This window comes from Oncorhynchus nerka, linkage group LG2 (genome assembly GCF_034236695.1).
Source record: "Oncorhynchus nerka isolate Pitt River linkage group LG2, Oner_Uvic_2.0, whole genome shotgun sequence".
NCBI classification, from domain to species: Eukaryota; Metazoa; Chordata; class Actinopteri; order Salmoniformes; family Salmonidae; genus Oncorhynchus; species Oncorhynchus nerka.
In genome coordinates this window covers 64,675,193-64,693,442 of record NC_088397.1, presented here as the reverse complement: position 1 = coordinate 64,693,442, position 18,250 = coordinate 64,675,193, and the positions used below count along the sequence as shown (strand labels likewise).

The 18,250-nt window shown below is 43.3% G+C and overlaps 1 protein-coding gene across 2 annotated transcripts; it reads left to right on the top strand.

Annotated features, from left to right (window-relative positions):
- Positions 1-6,007: 6,007 nt before the first annotated feature.
- LOC115139738 (prefoldin subunit 5-like) lies at positions 6,008-17,074 on the top strand. Of its 2 annotated transcripts, XM_029677465.2 has the most exons (7): positions 6,008-6,116; positions 11,394-11,496; positions 11,682-11,713; positions 12,510-12,584; positions 13,024-13,129; positions 13,253-13,336; positions 16,714-17,074. In XM_029677465.2, exons 1-6 carry the CDS (start codon positions 6,051-6,053, stop codon positions 13,330-13,332), a joined length of 462 nt encoding a protein of 153 aa, XP_029533325.1. In that variant the 5' UTR covers positions 6,008-6,050; the 3' UTR covers positions 13,333-13,336; positions 16,714-17,074. The 2 variants fall into 2 exon arrangements, with proteins under 2 accessions (XP_029533325.1, XP_029533316.1); XM_029677456.1 differs by lacking the exon at positions 16,714-17,074 and having other exon boundaries at positions 13,253-13,807.
- Positions 17,075-18,250: the final 1,176 nt, after the last annotated feature.

Below are 18,250 nucleotides of genomic sequence, written 5' to 3'. Positions count from 1 at the left end.
TCTGGGGGCTAAAGCTCTGGCCTCCTGTCTGGCCTCCTCTGCGTCCTCCTCCTCCCAGTCTGCAACGGCCAGGAGAGGCAGGCCAGAAGACAGCAGCCTGGACAGGGACAGGACACAGTGAGGAGCCAGAGCGGATGAAGATCATTCAAGAGGAGGTGGATGCTGTTGGACGGCCCAGACATATACTTTGAGGTCCTGAGGAGGGACCTGTGTGGTGATAGAGAGAAAAACTGTCTGTCTAAGCTGAGGAGTGGGGGGCACACATGGAGGGTCCTGCAAGCCCAAGCCCACCTCTCTCGCTCTAACACTGGACCAGGTAAGGCTGACGGCAGCACCCTGCTACAGCGCTAATGAACATGGTTTTAGGGTGAATAGCAGTCCTCAGTTTAAACCGAACACTTCTCCCCTCCTCCCCCTTTCTCTGTTCTCTCCATATAGATGTGGAGGCAGTGCAGTCTCTGCCTCACTCCGCCTGGTTGGCTCTGCAGCATTTCCCCCCACCCAACCTCTACCCCCGCCTCTGTGGTCTACTGGCCCTGTCACTGGGGCAAAGGGATCCCGTCCCCATGGCAAACCTCCATGCCTAATCCCTGGGCATAACCACCCGCCCACACATGACACAATACCTGGCCAATCGCCTCATGTAAGTGTGTGCTGAGTGGATGCTGAGAGAATTTCTCCCCGCGCTGCTGATGGTCATTTTGTTGTCCACTCATCCCTGGTGGAAAAAGTACCCAATTTTCATACTTGAGTAAAAATAAATATACCTTAATAGTAAAAGTCACCTAGTAAAATCCTACTTGAGTAAAAGTTTTAAAGTATTTGGTTTTAAATATACTTAAGTATCAAAAGTAAATGTAATTGCTACAATATACTTAAGTATCAAAAGTAAAAGTATAAATAATTTCAAATTCCTTATATTAAGCAAACCAGTCGGCAGGATTTTCTTGTTTTTATTTTATTTACAGATAGCCATGGGCACACTGCCACACTCAGACATAATTTACAAACAAAGCATTTGTGTTTAGTCCACCAGATCAGATTCAGTAGGGATGACCAGGAATTTTCTCTTTTAAGTGTGTGAAGTAGACAATTTTCAGGTCCTGCTAAGCATTCAAAACGTAGTGAGTACTTTTGGATGTCAGGGAAAATGTATGGAGTAGAAAGTACATTATTTTCTTTAGGAGTAAAAGTAAAAGTAGTCAAAATATAAATAGTAAAGGACAGTTCCTACAAAAAACTACTTAAGTAGTACTTTAAAGTATTTTTACTTGTACTTTACACCACTGCCCCTCATACAGGAGTAATAAAGTCCTAGTGTACTACTTTTGTGAGAGAAAATATATATATATTCTATTCTGATTTATCAGAGGATGCTGCAGCGCCCTCAGCACCCCTACTTCCTGTGGCTATGTGGGGGACACCATCCTGCTGTTCCGGCTGGAAAGAGGCTCAGTGTAAAGATTTTCGTCCTCCTCTTCCTAGGAGGAGTAGGAAGGATCGGAGGACCAAAATGCAGCGTGGCAAGTGTTCGTCATGTTTTAATTGAACAAACTGAACACTACACAAAATAATAACGAAGAGAAAACGAAACTGTTCTGCCAGGTGACCAGACACTAAACAGAAATTAAACACCCACAACCAAAATGGGGAAAACAGGCTACCTAAGTATGATTCTCAATCAGAGACAACCAACGACACCTGCCTCTGATTGAGAACCATACTAGGCCAAACACATAGAAATATAACAACCTATAAAAAAGAACATAGACTACCCACCCCAACTCACGCCCTGACCAAAGTAACACAAAGACATAAAAAAGGAACTAAGGTCAGAACGTGACACTCAGCTCCCATCATTCCTTCGACATCCCTATGGCCCAACGAGAGGTAGGGGATGTTCCCCAGAGGTACACACCAGAGTTGGGACCAAGTCACTATTATTTGAGTCACAAGCAAGTCTCATGTCGCAAGGTCAGTCTGAAGTCGAAAAAATAAAAAATAATTGTGCAGAAAAAATCTGCATAAACCCACTTGACTTGAGCCTACATGTCGCCTGCATTAACTTTACAAAAAATATTGTGATCAAAGGTTATGAAGTTTTGGCTACAGTCAACTCCAAGTTTCTGCAGTTGCTCTTCACCAACTTCATCCTGCAGCCATCGCCTGCTTGTGGGAGTCTATTGTCAATTAGGGTGTTTTTGTTTGAAACAGGAACCAATTTAGACGCAATTCATGTATACAGTTGCTATGTACGAATTAATGTGATATTTGAGGCTTTCTCTCCCACCAATTGATTGTACAATGTATACACGTATATTTGCAGTTTGTGAGTGTGTGATATGGGAGTTGGAGACATGTTTATTTCAACATTATAAAGAAAAACTTTTATAAACAATGGCAACACTGCCATGTTGCACTAAGCCTTGCTGTTGGAAAACCACATCAGTGTCTGAGTTTTGGCTGTCACAGATATACCACCCCCGACTTCACCCCTCAGCTTTTGTCTAGTCAGTTGCTTTTGCCTTACCACTCAAATGAGCACCTTCTCACCACGCTAACTCACTCAACCTGTGTTGATTGACAGTTTGCTGGTCCAATCAGAGGGAAGAGTGTACGTTTTACTTGCAAAACATTTTCCCAACTTCTGTTTGTAGCGTCCGGACCGTTTGGGTTACAAACTAATATGACCCCACTATGGAAAGGGGAGAATCTCACAAAAATGATGGTGTTCTCCGTCTTGCTCTACAACCCCCACAACTATTACGGGGCTTGTCTGAAGGTACCGGTTAAAAAAATGAATGGACATGTGGAAGTAGTTTTTTGTGCCAACAAAAAAAGGGGTTCAATGTGTCCAAAAAACATCAATATTTTCAGAGCTTTCTTATATCGCCTAGATATAGGACAGACATTTCAAAACCTTATTCCTTATGGGGACGGTTTTTCCATTTATGAATGTGTTATTCAATGCGTTTCTTTGGGCTATAGTATTAAAGGCCAAATTCAATATTTTATCAAATATTTGTTTATGTACCTACAGGGGTCCTAGAATTCTAAATCAAATAGCTAAATCATCCATGGTATGATCATCTTAAAACAATTCCATATGTTAGCTTAGTAGAGCCCACCCCCCAAAGGCTTAGACTTTGAGATTAATTATCTCTCTTCTCTGTCTCTCTCTCTAAACCTTTAATAGTTTTCTCAACCTTGGATGCTACTTGTGAGTGACCTCTGTCTTTCCTTTGTATCAGCAGCACCCTATCAGCTGGCTGGTGCAGGAGATGGCTAATATTCAGAAGGAGCAGAAGGCTGTGAGCTGTGTGTCAGAGAAAGCCAAGTGGTGGGACAGGAGGAGGGCCCTGAACACACAGATGGAGGTAAGACTCACTCAGACTGGTGTGAAGGGAAGTACATCTGGGGTTGGTTGAAAAGGGATAAAGTAAAATGAGAGGGGTTCTGTTCAAAAACGTATGTTGAAGGAATGTTTATACTCTCGGTAAGATTGGTTGGTGGGTGGGTAAGAGAAATAATGTACAGTAGACGCAAAATGGTGTGGCATAGATTACTACATATCTCTTTGTGGTTTATGGTGATGATGAGATCATTTTGGTATGTCCCTAAATATCCTTTTAGACTCTCTCACTCTCCTCAGAGGCTGCTGGAGGAGATGGAGGGGTTGCTGGGCTGCTGGCGGGGGCACCTCCTACCCCTGACCTGTGACCCTGAGCTGTCTGTCCAGGTCAAACGCCTTCAGAAGACCCTCACTGCCTGGGGGGCACTGGCATCAGAGGAAATGCTCAAGGTGCTTCTACATGCCTTATAGTGTACTGTATATCATAGATATCACATTTATCTCTAAAAACCCTTTTTACATATGCGGTTGTTACAAAGTGCTTTCACAGTAATCAAGACAAGACAAGCAAAACCAGAGGCACATTGGCTAAGAAAAACTTAAATAACTGTTATTTCAATCCTGTGTGTTCCAGGCTGTGCTGTCTGCCTCTCCCCTGCCCTCCCAGTCCCAGCTGCAGTGGTTAGCCCAGGGAGTGTTTGGACCTTCTGCAGACAACTGCGGCTGTACTGGCAGAGAGGCCCGACTCCACAGGGACACATGGTGCTCATCTTGGACAGGATGGGAGTCTCTCACACTTGCACCCTACACTCAAATCGACTCTAATGTGCAAGATCAACGTACAAAGCGGAACAATGCACTTTCTTTGTGTAGAGGAGAGTTGAGGAAAGTCTACCGTGACATGAACACATTGCCTATGAGTGTGACTGCTGTGATAATGCCCAGTGAAATGTTTGTCTTGTCCTATCTTGCAGTACCTCCAGAAGCTGCCATGGGAGAGCATCTCCTGCCTCAGGCCTCGCTCTGTCACCCACATGCCCTCTCTACACTCACTGCTTGGCCAGTGTGCTCTAAGAGAGGTCAAACCACACACACACACATTTGCCAATTAAAACGTTAATACAGAAAACGCTATTTTATTTCATAAAGATGAGTTGTTGACTACTTATGCATGCACGTCTCTCTCTTTCTCTTCTGGCCCTCAGTCTGACCGGGAATCTCCTGAATGGAGGTGTGGACCCCAAGCAGGTGTTCTACGTGCTCAACCTTGATGACAACTTGTGGTTCACCAGGTGAGTACAGTACCAACAGCACTGTATCAGGGGGCTTTATTTGTCTGCCTTATCTCTGTGTCCTTTAGAATTTGATGAATCTCTCTCTCGCTCTCTCTCTCTCTCTCTCTCTCTCTCTCTCTCTCTCTCTCGCTCTCTCTCTCTCTCTCGGCTCCTGACCCAGATCTACTGCAGGAGGCTGTGACTGCCAAAGACCTCTACATGCTAAGGAGAAGTGTATGACAGCAGAGATGTCAATAGTTTGCCTTACTACACACACACTGTCAAATGTTGTTTAACATGATACTTGACTTTCTCTCATGACTTGTATCATGTTAGATGCTTTGAATTGGTGTCAGAATTCAACCGTTCTTACTTAAAGCTGGAATCCTTAATGGTGAAACTGCTATAAAACAACAACAAAGAAGTTACTGCAAACAACAAACACTGTTTTTTTCCCCCTCGGACATCATTGCACACACGATAGAAGAGCAGAATATGTAGTGATTAAGGCAGCCCCCTGCACCTCCCTCATTCAGAGGTGTTTGGTTAAATGCGAAAGACACATTTCAGTTGAATACATTCAGTTGGACAACTGACTAGGTTCCCTTTTTTATTTCTCATAGATGTGTGTGATTTTGCCTGTCTATGTGTGATTTTGACATGTAGCCCATTGGTTCTGGGGACCCTGTGGATGTGATGGACTGAGACATTTAGAGCTTCAACAAGGCTCTGCTGGAGTCCTGGCTGTCTGCAGGTCCCAGGGCTCCACTCCTGGACCACATTTGGCGGCAAGTAGCCTAGTGGTTAGAGTGTTGGACCAGTAACCGAAAGATTGCTAGATCGAATCCCTGACCTGACAAGGTAAAAATCTGTTGTTCTGCCCCAAACAAGGCAGTTAACCCACTGTTCCTAGGCCATCATTGTAAATAAGAATTTGTTCTTCACTGATTTGCCTAGTTAAATAAAAACATGGCCCTGTCCTGCCAGGCCTCAAGCACCCATGGTCTACGGACTCCCCATCTACCTGTGAAAGGACATCCCCAAACACACAAACTTGAATGAATTTAGTAACACCATTGATCCGAAGCCACTGATCCCCAAAACATGAATTGGAGGATGTGATTTTAGACTTGCTTGTGTGTATTATCTGCTAAGGCTGCCTTCTTAAATATAAACAATGTTTTATCCTTTGATTTTCCTTTTTGAATGCTAGTGAAATGTGTACATAAATGTATAAATAAATGCTTGACAATAAAAATGCAGTATATTTGCCAAGCATTCCTTGCACTTTGGTTTAGAAAGGAATATCCCTCAGTAGGGGTCAGTATATCACTACTTCTGCACCTTCGCAATGAAAAGGGCGTTTTCTCAAACTGGAAATACGTTAGTCAGAAGGGTCAATCTGATTTGTCTCACTTTTCAACATGGCGGTAAATCTGACAGAGCTTTCCCTTCCTCAATTGGAGGGACTAAAGACTCAATTTGAACAGGTAACAGAGGGATCTTGAATCTCGGTTGAAGTCATTCTGGGGCCATTATTTTCTACTGTTTGCTTGTGCCAGCCCAGCTGATTAGCTAGTCATGCCATCTGAGTAACTAACGTTAGCTAATTACATTACCGGTTGGCAGAAGATTCAGATCCTACCACTGCGCTTGTTTACACCGAGCTGTTTTGGGTTTGGAATGTAATTATGGTTGCGAGGCAGTGTCTACACTTGGCAGTTTATGCAGCTTTTGTATTCTGATAATGGAGTTCTAGTCATGGAATTCCGAACAGGTCATGCGTCTACAGTACACCTACATTTTAAATGTTTACTCTGTCCGGATTCCCTTTTTCGCGCGCTAGCTTATATTCAAATACCTGTATGCATTCTGCAAACTGGAACAGGCTATATCTGATAAAACAACAACTTGGTGGCAGTAGCCAACCACTGTAGTTAACAAACCAACCAACCTCTAAATTGCTAGTTCACGTGACCCTCCGCTTGTACTGTAAAATAAATTGAAAGCCCATAAATAACTAATGACCCTATGATTATAAACGTGGATATCGACTTTGACACTTAAGCATGATATTGCGGCTCATTCGATGCTACGCAGGGCGAATATTGTTACTTTAAATCAGTGCGCACGGGAGCACTCTGCCATAGTCTTTCTCTCCCCATGAATTCCATTAACATTGCATCCAAAATAGATAATCCTGTTCAAAATGTAGATATACACTACCTGTCAAGTTTTAGAACACCTACTCAATCAAGTGTTTTTCTTTATTTGGACTATTTTCTACATTGTAGAATAATAGTGAAGACATCAACACTATGAAATAACACATGGAATCATGTAACCAAAAAAGTGTTAACCAAATCAAAATATATTTTATATTTCAGATTCTTCAAATAGCCACCCTTTGCCTTGATGACATATTTGCACACGCTTGACATTCTCTCAACCGAAAGTCTTGAAGGAGTACTCACATATGCTGAGCACTTGTTTGGCTGCTTTTCCTTGACTCTGTGGTCCAACTCATCCCAAACCATCTCAATCTAAGATTGATACCCTCAATCTCACACAAATTATCAATGAATTTACCAGGTACAACCCCAAATCTGTAAACACGGGCACCCTCATAGATATCATCCTAACCAACTCGCCCTACAAATACACCTCTGCTGTTTTCAACCAAGATCACTGCCTCATTGCCTGCATCCGTAATGGTCTGCGGTGAAACGACCACCCCTCATCAGTGTCAAACGCTCCCTAAAACACTTCAGTGAACCGGCCTTTCTAATCAACCTGGCCAGGGTATCCTGGAATGACATTGACCTCATCCCGTCAGTAGAGGATGCCTGGTTATTATTTAAAAGTGCCTTCCTCACCATCTTAAATAAGCATGCTCCATTAAAAAAACAGGAATAGATATAGCCCTTGGTTCACTCCAGACTTGTCTGCCCTTGACCAGCACAAAAACATCCTGTGGTGTTCTGCATTAGCATCGAATAGCCCCCGTGATATGCAACTTTTTAGGAAGTTAGGAACCAATATACACAGACCGTTAGGAAAGCTAAAGCTAGCTTTTTCAAACAGAAATTTGCATCCTGTAGTACAAACTCAAAGTTCTGGGACACTAAAGTCCATGGAGAATAAGAGCACCTCCTCCCAGCTGCCCACTGCACTGAGGCTAGGAAACACTGTCACCACCGATAAATCCACTATAACTGAGAATTTCAAGAAGCATTTCTCTACGGCTGGCCATGCTTTCCACCTGGCTACCCTTACCCCGGTCAACTGCCCAGCACCCTCCACAGCAACCCGCCCAAGCCCCCACCATTTCTCGTTCACCCAAATCCAGATAGCTGATGTTCTGAAAGAGCAGCAAAATCTGGACCCCTACAAATCAGCCGGGCGAGACAATTTGGACCCTCTCTTTCTAAGATTATCTGCCAAAATTGTTGCAACCCCTATCACTAGCCTGTTCAACCTCACTTTCGTATCGTCTGAGATTCCCAAAGATTGGAAAGCTGCTGCGGTCATCCCCCTGTTCAAAGGGGGAGACACTCTAGACCCAAACTGCTACAGACTGATATCTATCCTAACCTGCCTTTCTAAAGTCTTCGAAAGCCAAGTTAACAAACAGATTACCGACCATTTCGAATCCCACCGTACCTTCTCCGATATGCAAATTGGTTTCAGAGCTGGTCATGGGTGCACCTCAGCCACTCAAGGTCCTAAACGTTATCATAACTGCCATTGATAAAAGACAGTACTGTGCAGCCGTTTTCATCGACCTGGCCAAGGCTTTTGACTGTCAATCACCACATTCTTATCGGCAGACTAAACAAGAAGCCTTGGTTTCTCCAATGACTGCCTCACCTGGTTCACCAACTACTTCTCTGACAGAGTTCAGTGTGTCAAATCGGAGGGCCTGTTGTCTGGACCTCTGGCAGTCTCTATGGGGGTGCCACAGGCTTCTATTCTCGGGCCAACTCTCTTCTCTGTATACATCAATGATGTCGCTCTTGCTGCTGGTGATTCCTTGATTCACCTCTACGTAGACGACACCATTCTGTACCTAGGTGTCTGGTTAGACTGTAAACTCTCCTTCCAGACTCACATTAAGCATCTTCAATCCAAAATTAAATCTAGAATTGGCTTCCTATTTCGCAACAAAGCATCCTTCACTCATGCTGCCAAACATACTCTGGTAAAACTGACCATCCTACCGATCCTCGACTTTGGCGATGTCATTTACAAAATAGCCCCCAACACTCTACTCAACAAATTTGATGCAGTCTATCACAGTGCCATCCGCTTTGTCACCAAAGCCCCATATACTACCCACCACTGCGACCTGTACGCGCTCGTTGGCTGGCCCTCGCTTCATATTCGTCGCCAAACCCACTGGCTTCAGGTCATCTACAAGTCTCTGATAGGTAAGGCCCCGCCTTATCTCAGCTCACTGGTCACCATAGCAGCACCCACCCGTAGCACGTGCTCCAGCAGGTATATCTCTCTAGTCACCCCCAAAGCCAATTCCTCCTTTGGCTGCCTTTCCTTCCAGTTCTCTGCTGCCAATGACTGGAATGAATTGCAAAAATCACTGAAGCTGGAGACTTATATCTCCCTTACTAGCTTTAAGCACCAGCTGTCTGAGCAGCTCACAGATCACTGCACCTGTACATAGCCCATCTGAAAATTGCCCAACCAACTACCTCATCCCCATACTGTATTTATTTATTTATCTTGCTCCTTTGCACCCCTGTATCTCTACTTGCACATTCATCTTCTGCACATCAATCATTCTAGTGTCTAATTGGTATATCGTAATTACTTCGCCACCATGGCCTATTTATTGCCTTACCTCCCTTTTCTTACCTCATTTGCACACACTGTATATAGATGTATTATTGACTGTATGTTTTGTTTATTCCATGTGCAACTCTGTTTTAGTATGTGTTGTACTGCTTTGCTTTATTCTTGGCCAGGTCGCAGTTGTAAATGAGAACTTGTTCTCAACTTGCCTACCTGGCTAAATAGAGGTGAAATAAATAACTTCTTTTTTTTAATTGGTTGCGGTCGGGGGATTGTGGAGGCCAGGTCATCTGATGCAGCACTCCATCACTCTCCTCCTTGGTCAAATAGCCCTTACACAGCCTGGAGGTGTTTTTGGTCATTGTCCTGTTGAAAAACAAATGATAGTCCCACTAAGCCCAAACCAGATGGGATGGCGTTTCACTGCAAATTGTTGTGGTAGCCATGCTGGTTAAGTATGCCTTTAATTCTAAATAAATCACAGTGTCACCATTAAAGCACCCCCACACCATCACACCTGCTCCATGCTTAACGGTGGGAAATACACATGCAGAGATCATCCTTTCACTAACATGGTGTCTCACAAAGACAGGTCGCAACCAAAAATCTCAAATTTGGACTCTTGACCAAAGGACAGATTTCCACTGGTCTAATGTCCATTGCTTGTGTTTCTTGGCCCAAACAAGTCTCTTATTATTATTGGTGTCCTTCAGTAGTGGTTCTTTTATCAACCCATTGAGGTCTGGATTTGGAGTCACACTCAAAATTAAAGTGGAAAACCACACTACAGGCTGATCCAACTTTGATGTAATGTCCTTAAAACAAGTAAAAATGAGGCTCAGTAGTGTATGTGTGGTCTCCACGTGCCTGTATGACTTACCTACAACGCCTGGGCATGCTCCTGATGAGGTTGCGGATGGTCTCCTGAGGGATCTCCTCCCAGACCTGGACTAAAGCATCCGCCAACTCCTGGACAGTCTGTGGTGCAACGTGGCGTTGGTGGATGGAGCGAGACATGATGTCCCAGATGTGCTCAATTGGATTCAGGTATGGGGAACAGGCGGGCCAGTCCATAGCATTAATGCCTTCCTCTTGCAGGAACTGCTGACACACTCCAGCCACATGAGGTCTAGCATTGTCTTGCATTAGGAGGAACCCAGGGCCAACCGCACCAGCATATGGTCTCACAAGGGGTCTGAGGATCTCATCTCGGTACCTAATGGCAGTCAGGCTACCTCTGGCGAGCACATGGAGGGCTGTGCGGCCCCCCAAAGAAATGCCACCCCACACCATGACTGACCCACTGCCAAACCGGTCATGCTGGAGAATGTTGCAGGCAGCAGAACGTTCTCCACTGCGTCTCCAGACTGTCACGTCTGTCACATGTGCTCAGTGTGAACCTGCTTTCATCTGTGAAGAGCACAGGGCGCCAGTGGCGAATTTGCCAATCTTGGTGTTCTCTGGCAAATGCCAAAAGTCCTGCACGGTGTTGGGCTGTATAAGTACAACCCCCACCTGTAGACGTCGGGCCGTCATACCACCCTCATGGAGTCTGTTTCTGACCGTTTGAGCAGACACATGCACACTTGCGGCCTGCTGGAGGTCATTTTGCAGGGCTCTGGCAGTGCTCCTCCTTGCACAAAGGCGGTAACGGTCCTGCTGCTGGGTTGTTGCCCTCCTACGGCCTCCTCCACGTCTCCTGATGTACTGGCCTGTCTCCTGGTAGTGCCTCCATGCTCTGGACACTACGCTGACAGACACAGCAAACCTTCTTGCCACAGCTCGCATTGATGTGCCATCCTGGATGAGCTGCACTACCTGAGCCACTTGTGTGGGTTGTAGACTCCGTCTCATGCTACCAGTAGAGTGAAATCACCGCCAGCATTCAAAAGTGACCAAAACATACTACCCAACCGTCTAAGTTGCATCACCTGATTCTTTCTTAATTTTATTTGCAGGAGGCAGAGTTTTTGACCTCCTCTATAGGTCAGCTCAAAGTTGTCCAGATGAAATATGTAGAAGCTAAGGACAGTTTGAGTGTCCTCAACAAAAACAATGCAGGTGAGCTCCTCGAACTACACTGTTAATGCATCCTATGTTTTGTTCAGTTTTTGTTTTGTATGGAAGCTTTTACAGATACTGAAATAAATTGATTGAAATGATATTTTATGAAGATCTCACCCCACATTGGTGTTTGTAAGTATGACACTTCAATTGATAATTTACATTTGATCTTTTTCTTTTAGGAAAAGAATTGCTGGTGCCGCTCACAAGCTCTGTATCCTTATGTTAATGATCGGAGATGCCTATATACGTATTTTTTTTGTACTTGCCTACTGAAATTGCCTACTGAAAGCCTCTTAGTCTTCAAACATACAAGCAAACTAATTTTTCTCACATTCAACACACTTGATTACTCTAATTTGAGATTGATTGAAGGTGCATTGTTAAATACAGTATTTAAAAAATGAAAATGAGTCCACAGCACCTTCTCTGCCATTTTATATTGTAGAAACCTTAACCCAATACCCAACAACCTCATCAAAAGGTTCAGACCTTTTGGTGTAACAGTTGAGGTATCCCAGTCGGGGCTAGGGTAGCCTAGTGGTTAGAGCGTTGGACTAGTAACCGGAAGGTTGCAAGTTCAAACCCCCGAGCTGACAAGGTACAAATCTGTCGTTCTGCCCCTGAACAGGCAGTTAATCCACTATTCCTAGGCCGTCATTGAAAATAAGAATTTGTTCTTAACTTACTTAGTTAATTAAAAATAAACAAATTCGCTACATTGGTATCAGAAGTGGGATGGTGCCTGTGAGGCAATCGGAGAAGTGTGTATAAGTGAAGGACTTAGTATAGAGAATAGTGGGGACATAATCTCTCGTAAGAAAGGGGGTAGTGTAGCGACCTTAACCCAACTATAATACCTCGTCAAGAGGTTCGGACCTCTTGGCGTAACGGTTAAGGTGTTGACTTGACAGTCACTGGACCCGAGTTCGGCTACAATATCTTCAGTATGCATTAGTGTACCGTAGTTGGAAGTTTTCTGTTGTCCTTTTAACATCACTTGCTATTAGATGTACGTCCCTGGAACACTTAATGACGTGGAACATGTCTTAGTGGATGTGGGGACAGGATACTACGTTGAAAAGGTGGGCAGAAAAGTAATTGATAACAAATTGCTAATACTCTTCATTGTACAGTTGACGCATAAGTTCACTTTGGGTAAGTAATCTGTTTTCCAGGACCAAATATATATTTTTTTATTTTAACCTTGCCCAGCTGGAGCAATAATATCTTCTAATTTTGTGTATGCTGACATGACCCAATCCTTTGCATTTATCAGGGTTGTGTTCATGAAGGCACACTGTAGCAAAGGAAAAAGGAAAACAAGACCCATTCTGAAAGATCGTTCCTACAAGTTTCACTTGTTTTTTAAACTTTGTTTTGTTCAGAGAACCCAGGAGTCATTTGACTATATTTTGTTCAACTCTGCTGTTCCATATACATTTATTTGCTTGTTAGTACAATTATTTGGAAATCTGTCTGTATAATATGAGTTTGTAAGCCTCATTTGAAATGTTTCTGCAGAATGTTGATGGCACAAAAGAGTTTTTCAAGCGCAAAATAGAATTCCTCACCAAGCAGATAGAGAAGGTTCAACCGGCTCTGCAGGAGAAACATGGCTTGAAACAAGGTAACACACACAAATACAAACGTTTGTCATATTTGTAATACAAGTATTTCACTTAAATGCAATATAACTTGTATTTTATTTTGCTCATCCCTTCCTATCTGTGTTTTTTGTTCTGTCTTCTAGCTGTAATTGAGGTGATGAATATTAAGATCCAACAGCTTCAGAGTCAACAGGCTTCACAGTTGGGGACCACTGAAGCCTAACCAGGTGAAGATGGGGCTTACACCAGTCTGCTTGGGTTCTTTATGATGGGGATTTAGAGTTACTGAAAACAAATTCTGCATGAACTGTTAATTGGATGATCTAAGGTAAAAGTGAACAAAAGACAAGAATGTACTACAAATGTGTGCCAACAGTACAATGGTGAAGAGCAGCCAAGTTAGTGTTTTAACAAACACTTCCTGAAAATTTGAGTCTTACCTGGATTCAGTGTACGTTCAGTAGCCAGATTGCTATATCAATGTTGAATTTGACTAAATAGGCTTCTCTTATCACCCTCAGATTATCATTTGTGATGACATGAAATCTGCAACAGATGTTTTGAATGGAGAACATGTTAGTGCCCTCATATTACACTGTTTGTCTTTCAGATTTTGCTCAATGACTGTTTTACTGAAACATTTTGTTCAAATACACAGATCAAAAATAATAAAATTTTAAAACTACCATAAAACAGTCCCAACGTAGTGGCGTCACTAGTTACCACAGCCACAAAGTCATAATTATGGCTAAACCTGCCTATTTGTATTATTTCTTAAAATCTGATTTTAAAAGGTCCAATGCAGCTGTTTTTATCTTGATATCAAATAATTTGGGAGGAACAATTAAGTACCTTACTGTGATTGTTTTTCAATTAAAATGGTCAAGCAGAAACAAAAATACCTTAGAAAGAGCAATTTCGCAAGCAAGAATTTAGCTAAGACTGTCAGGGAGTGGTCTTTGTGGGGAGAGGAAAACTGAAAACTAGCTGTTATTGGCAGAGATGTTTGGAACTCTTTCTTATTGGTCTAAACTAATTTACATTCTGGTGCCAAAACGCCATCCCACCACAACCGGCTGAAATTTCAGGCGGCCTTTTCAAACAGCTTACGCTAAAAGGGCATTATATTGTGAAAAATATATTACAATTTCCAACGTCCATAGTGTGGAAATGTGTGTGTGTGTGTGTGCGTATATACACACACAGTGAAATCATATTTGACTGCACTGAGCCTTAAACCTAACTATAACCACACTGCTAACCTTATGCCTAACCTTTTTTAAAATAAGACCAAAAAGCTATTTTGACTTTGTGGCTGTGACAACCAAAACCTCCAGCTGTGTGGAGCCAGGAAGTGGAAGTATGTAGTTCACTTTTGGGTTTCTGTTTCAAAAATGCAGTATATGTAAACCTTGGCAACAGTCCAAACTCAAAGTAGACATCCCTCGGCCCCAAACCCTCAGCTCTTGAATTACGTTTTACATAGTCACATCCGAGTGTACCTTAAATGTCCCTTGCCCAAGCGAGGGAGAGTGATGATCGGAGATGCAACGTCCTTGGTGGAAATCTTGAAATTGAGCTTAAAAACAACCAACCTACAGCTATTAAGTACCTAGCAAGCTAACGTAGCTAGCTACAGTTATAACTGGCTAGTTTGGACATTTATACCAATACATTTCAAAATTCCCAAAAACATGTGCATGAAGCTAATTTAGGCCCGTTCCTGTAGGTTCATGCTCTACAACATCCGCAGAGTACGACCCTGCCTCACACAGGAAGCGGCGCAGGTCCTAATCCAGGCACTTGTCATCTCCCGTCTGGATTACTGCAACTCGCTGTTGGCTGGGCTCCCTGCCTGTGCCATTAAACCCCTACAACTCATCCAGAACGCCGCAGCCCGTCTGGTGTTCAACCTTCCCAAGTTCTCTCACGTCACCCCGCTCCTCCGCTCTCTCCACTGGCTTCCAGTTGAAGCTCGCATCCGCTACAAGACCATGGTGCTTGCCTACGGAGCTGTGAGGGGAACGGCACCTCTACCTCCAGGCTCTGATCAGGCCCTACACCCAAACAAGGGCACTGCGTTCATCCACCTCTGGCCTGCTCGCCTCCCTACCACTGAGGAAGTACAGTTCCCGCTCAGCCCAGTCAAAACTGTTCGCTGCTCTGGCCCCCCAATGGTGGAACAAACTCCCTCACGACGCCAGGACAGCGGAGTCAATCACCACCTTCCGGAGACACCTGAAACCCCACCTCTTTAAGGAATACCTAGGATAGGATAAAGTAATCCTTCTCACCCCCCCCTCCCCCTTAAAAGATTTAGATGCACTATTGTAAAGTGGCTGTTCCACTGGATGTCATAAGGTGAATGCACCAATTTGTAAGTCGCTCTGGATAAGAGCGTCTGCTAAATGACTTAAATGTAAATGTAAATGAAGCTAGCTATGTTTGATAGGCTCCTCGCTACGAGACTAAGCCAATTTAACAACGGAAATCAATTTCATCTATCTATCTATACACACACACACACACAGTACCAGTCAAAAGTTGGAGACACCTACTCATTCCAGAGTTTTTCTTTATTTTACTATTTTCTACATTGTAGAATAATAGTGAAGACATCAACTATGACAACACATATGGAATCATGTAGTAACCAAAAAAGTGTTAAACAAATCAAAATATATTTGAGATTCTTCAAATAGCCACCATTTGCCTTGACAGCTTTGCACACTCTTGACATTCTCTCAACCAGCTTCATGAGGTAGCTGTTTGGAATCAATTTCAATTAACAGGTGTGCCTTAAGTTAATTGGTGGAATTTCTTTCCTTAATGCGTCTGAGACAATCAGTGGCGTTGTGACAAGGTAGGGGTGGTATACAGAAGATTTGGTATTTGGTAAAAGACCAAGTCCATATTATAGCAAGAACAGCTCAAATAAGCAAAGAGAAACGACAGTCCATCATCATGAAGGTCAGTCAATCCAGAAAATTCTCAAGAACTTTGAAAGTTTCTTCAAGCGGTATGATGAAACTGGCTCTCATGAGGACCGCCACAGGAAGGGAAGACCCAGAGTTTCCTCTGCTGCAGAGGATAAGTTCATTAGTTACCAGCCTAAGAAATCGTCAATGAACTGCACCTCAGATTGCAGCCCAAATAAATGCTTCACAGAGTTCAAGTAACAGACACATCTCAACATCAACTGTTCAGAGGAGACTGCGTGAATCAGGCCTTCATGGTCGAATTGCTGCAAAGAAATCACATCTAAAGGTCACCAATAAGAAGAAGAAGACTTGCTTGGGCCAAGAAACACAAGCAATGGACATTAGACCCCGGTGGAAATCTATTCTTTGGTCTCATGAGTCCAAATGTTTGATTTTTGGTTCCAACCGCCGTGTCTTTGTGAGACGCAGAGTAGGTGAATGGATGATCTTGAAATGTTTGATTCCCATCGTGAAGCATGGATGTGGGGGTGTTTTGCTGGTGACACTGTGATATATTTAGAATTCAAGGCACACTTAACCAGCATGGCTACCACAGAATTCTGCAGCGATACGCCATCCCATCTGTTTTGCACTTAGTAATACTATCATTTGTTTTTCAACAGGACAATGACCCAAAACACACCTCCATGGTGTGGAAGGGCTATTTGACCAAGAAGGGGGGTGATGGAGTTCTGCATCCCCCTGACCTCAACCCAATTGAGATGGTGAAGGAAAAGCAGCCAACAATTGCTCAGCATATGTGGGAACTCCTTCAAGATTGTTGTAAAAGCATTCCAGGTGACTGCCTCATGAAGCTGGTTGAGAGAATGCCAAGACAAGGCAAAGGGTGGTTACTTTGAATCTCAAACATAAAATATACTTTGAAGTGTTGAACACCTTTTTTGGTTGTATCATAGTTGATGTCTTCACTAGTATTCTAAAATGTAGAAAATAGTAAAAATTAATAAATAACCCTTGAATGAGTAGGTGTGTTCAATCTTTTGACTGGTACTGTATATTTTAAAGCAAGCTAGCGTCATAATTTTGACAGACATGCCGAAATGTTGATTTAAATTTGACACTTCGTGGCCACCAGAGTAGGAAAAGGCTTCCTGAGTGGTGCAGCGGTCTAAGGCACTGAATCGCAGTGCTAGAGGTGTCACTGCAGACCCTGGTTCAATTCTGGGCTGTAACACAACTGGCTGTGATTGGGAGTACCATAGGGCAGCAAACAATTCGTCTGGGTTAGGGAAGCTTTTGGCCGGGGTAGGCTGTCATTGTAAATAAGAATTTAACTCAGTTGCGTAGTTAAATAAAGGTCAAACATAAAATAGAATAACACGTGACTACAGTTTGCACTGAATTGTAGGTCATATCAACCCCACAAGTGATCAAAGTTCTTCACTCACTCCCTCAAACGAAATTGGGGGCCAAGGGGGCAACGGTAATGAATTGGACTGGCACTTAAGATGGCAATCAAACTGCATCTGGTTGCAACAGGGATTCCCCGAAAGTGGCTAGTGTAAGGGCTGAGGAGATTCAAATAAAGTGCTTGGACTGCAGCCCTTGTACCTCAGTTGTATAAACAGAGGAAGAGGAGAAGTGAGAGGGATAACCGCACAGAATTTTCACCGAATATATAAATGTGAAGCATCCATTTGGTGTTTCCACTCACTACCAAATATGATGATGAGAGGAAGCACAGTGGCTGGCAGTGTGAGAAGCGATGGATTTTGGCCGACATTCTGCACATTTTCTCATCGATGAAACATTTGATCTCCATACAGTTTTCTGTATTCCAAAACTAGAATCTGTAAAGACTGCCAAAGTTTGAGTGCAAGGGCTAATTTAGTTGTTGCACACGTGCACTTCAGAAGTAAGCGTTCCCCAACGGAAATGTGCAAATAAATTCTAGAACGTGCCAATAGCTCATCCTAGCCTCTGCCCACCTCCTTGCTTATTCTGCCCACTATGATGAATTTGCTCCCATTGGAAACGACAGGCTCTGCTCTATCTTTGGTTAGTTATACAAATATTGTACAACCCTGGCTAAAATGAATATTTTTGGGGGTCAAAATAACGGCAATTTTAATTTTGGGGGATTTTAGCTAATCCTAACTATTTTCCTAACCTTAACCCCCAAAAAAAGCATGATCCATC

Excerpts from the sequence above, each read along its gene's own strand:
- LOC115139738 (XM_029677465.2), top strand. The coding sequence starts at position 6,051 with ATGGCGGTAAATCTGACAGAGCTTTCCCTTCCTCAATTGGAGGGACTA. Across the intron at positions 6,117-11,393 it reads TAAAGACTCAATTTGAACAG|GAGGCAGAGTTTTTGACCTC; the intron begins GTAACAGAGGGA and ends TTTTATTTGCAG. Across the intron at positions 11,497-11,681 it reads CCTCAACAAAAACAATGCAG|GAAAAGAATTGCTGGTGCCG; the intron begins GTGAGCTCCTCG and ends TTTTTCTTTTAG.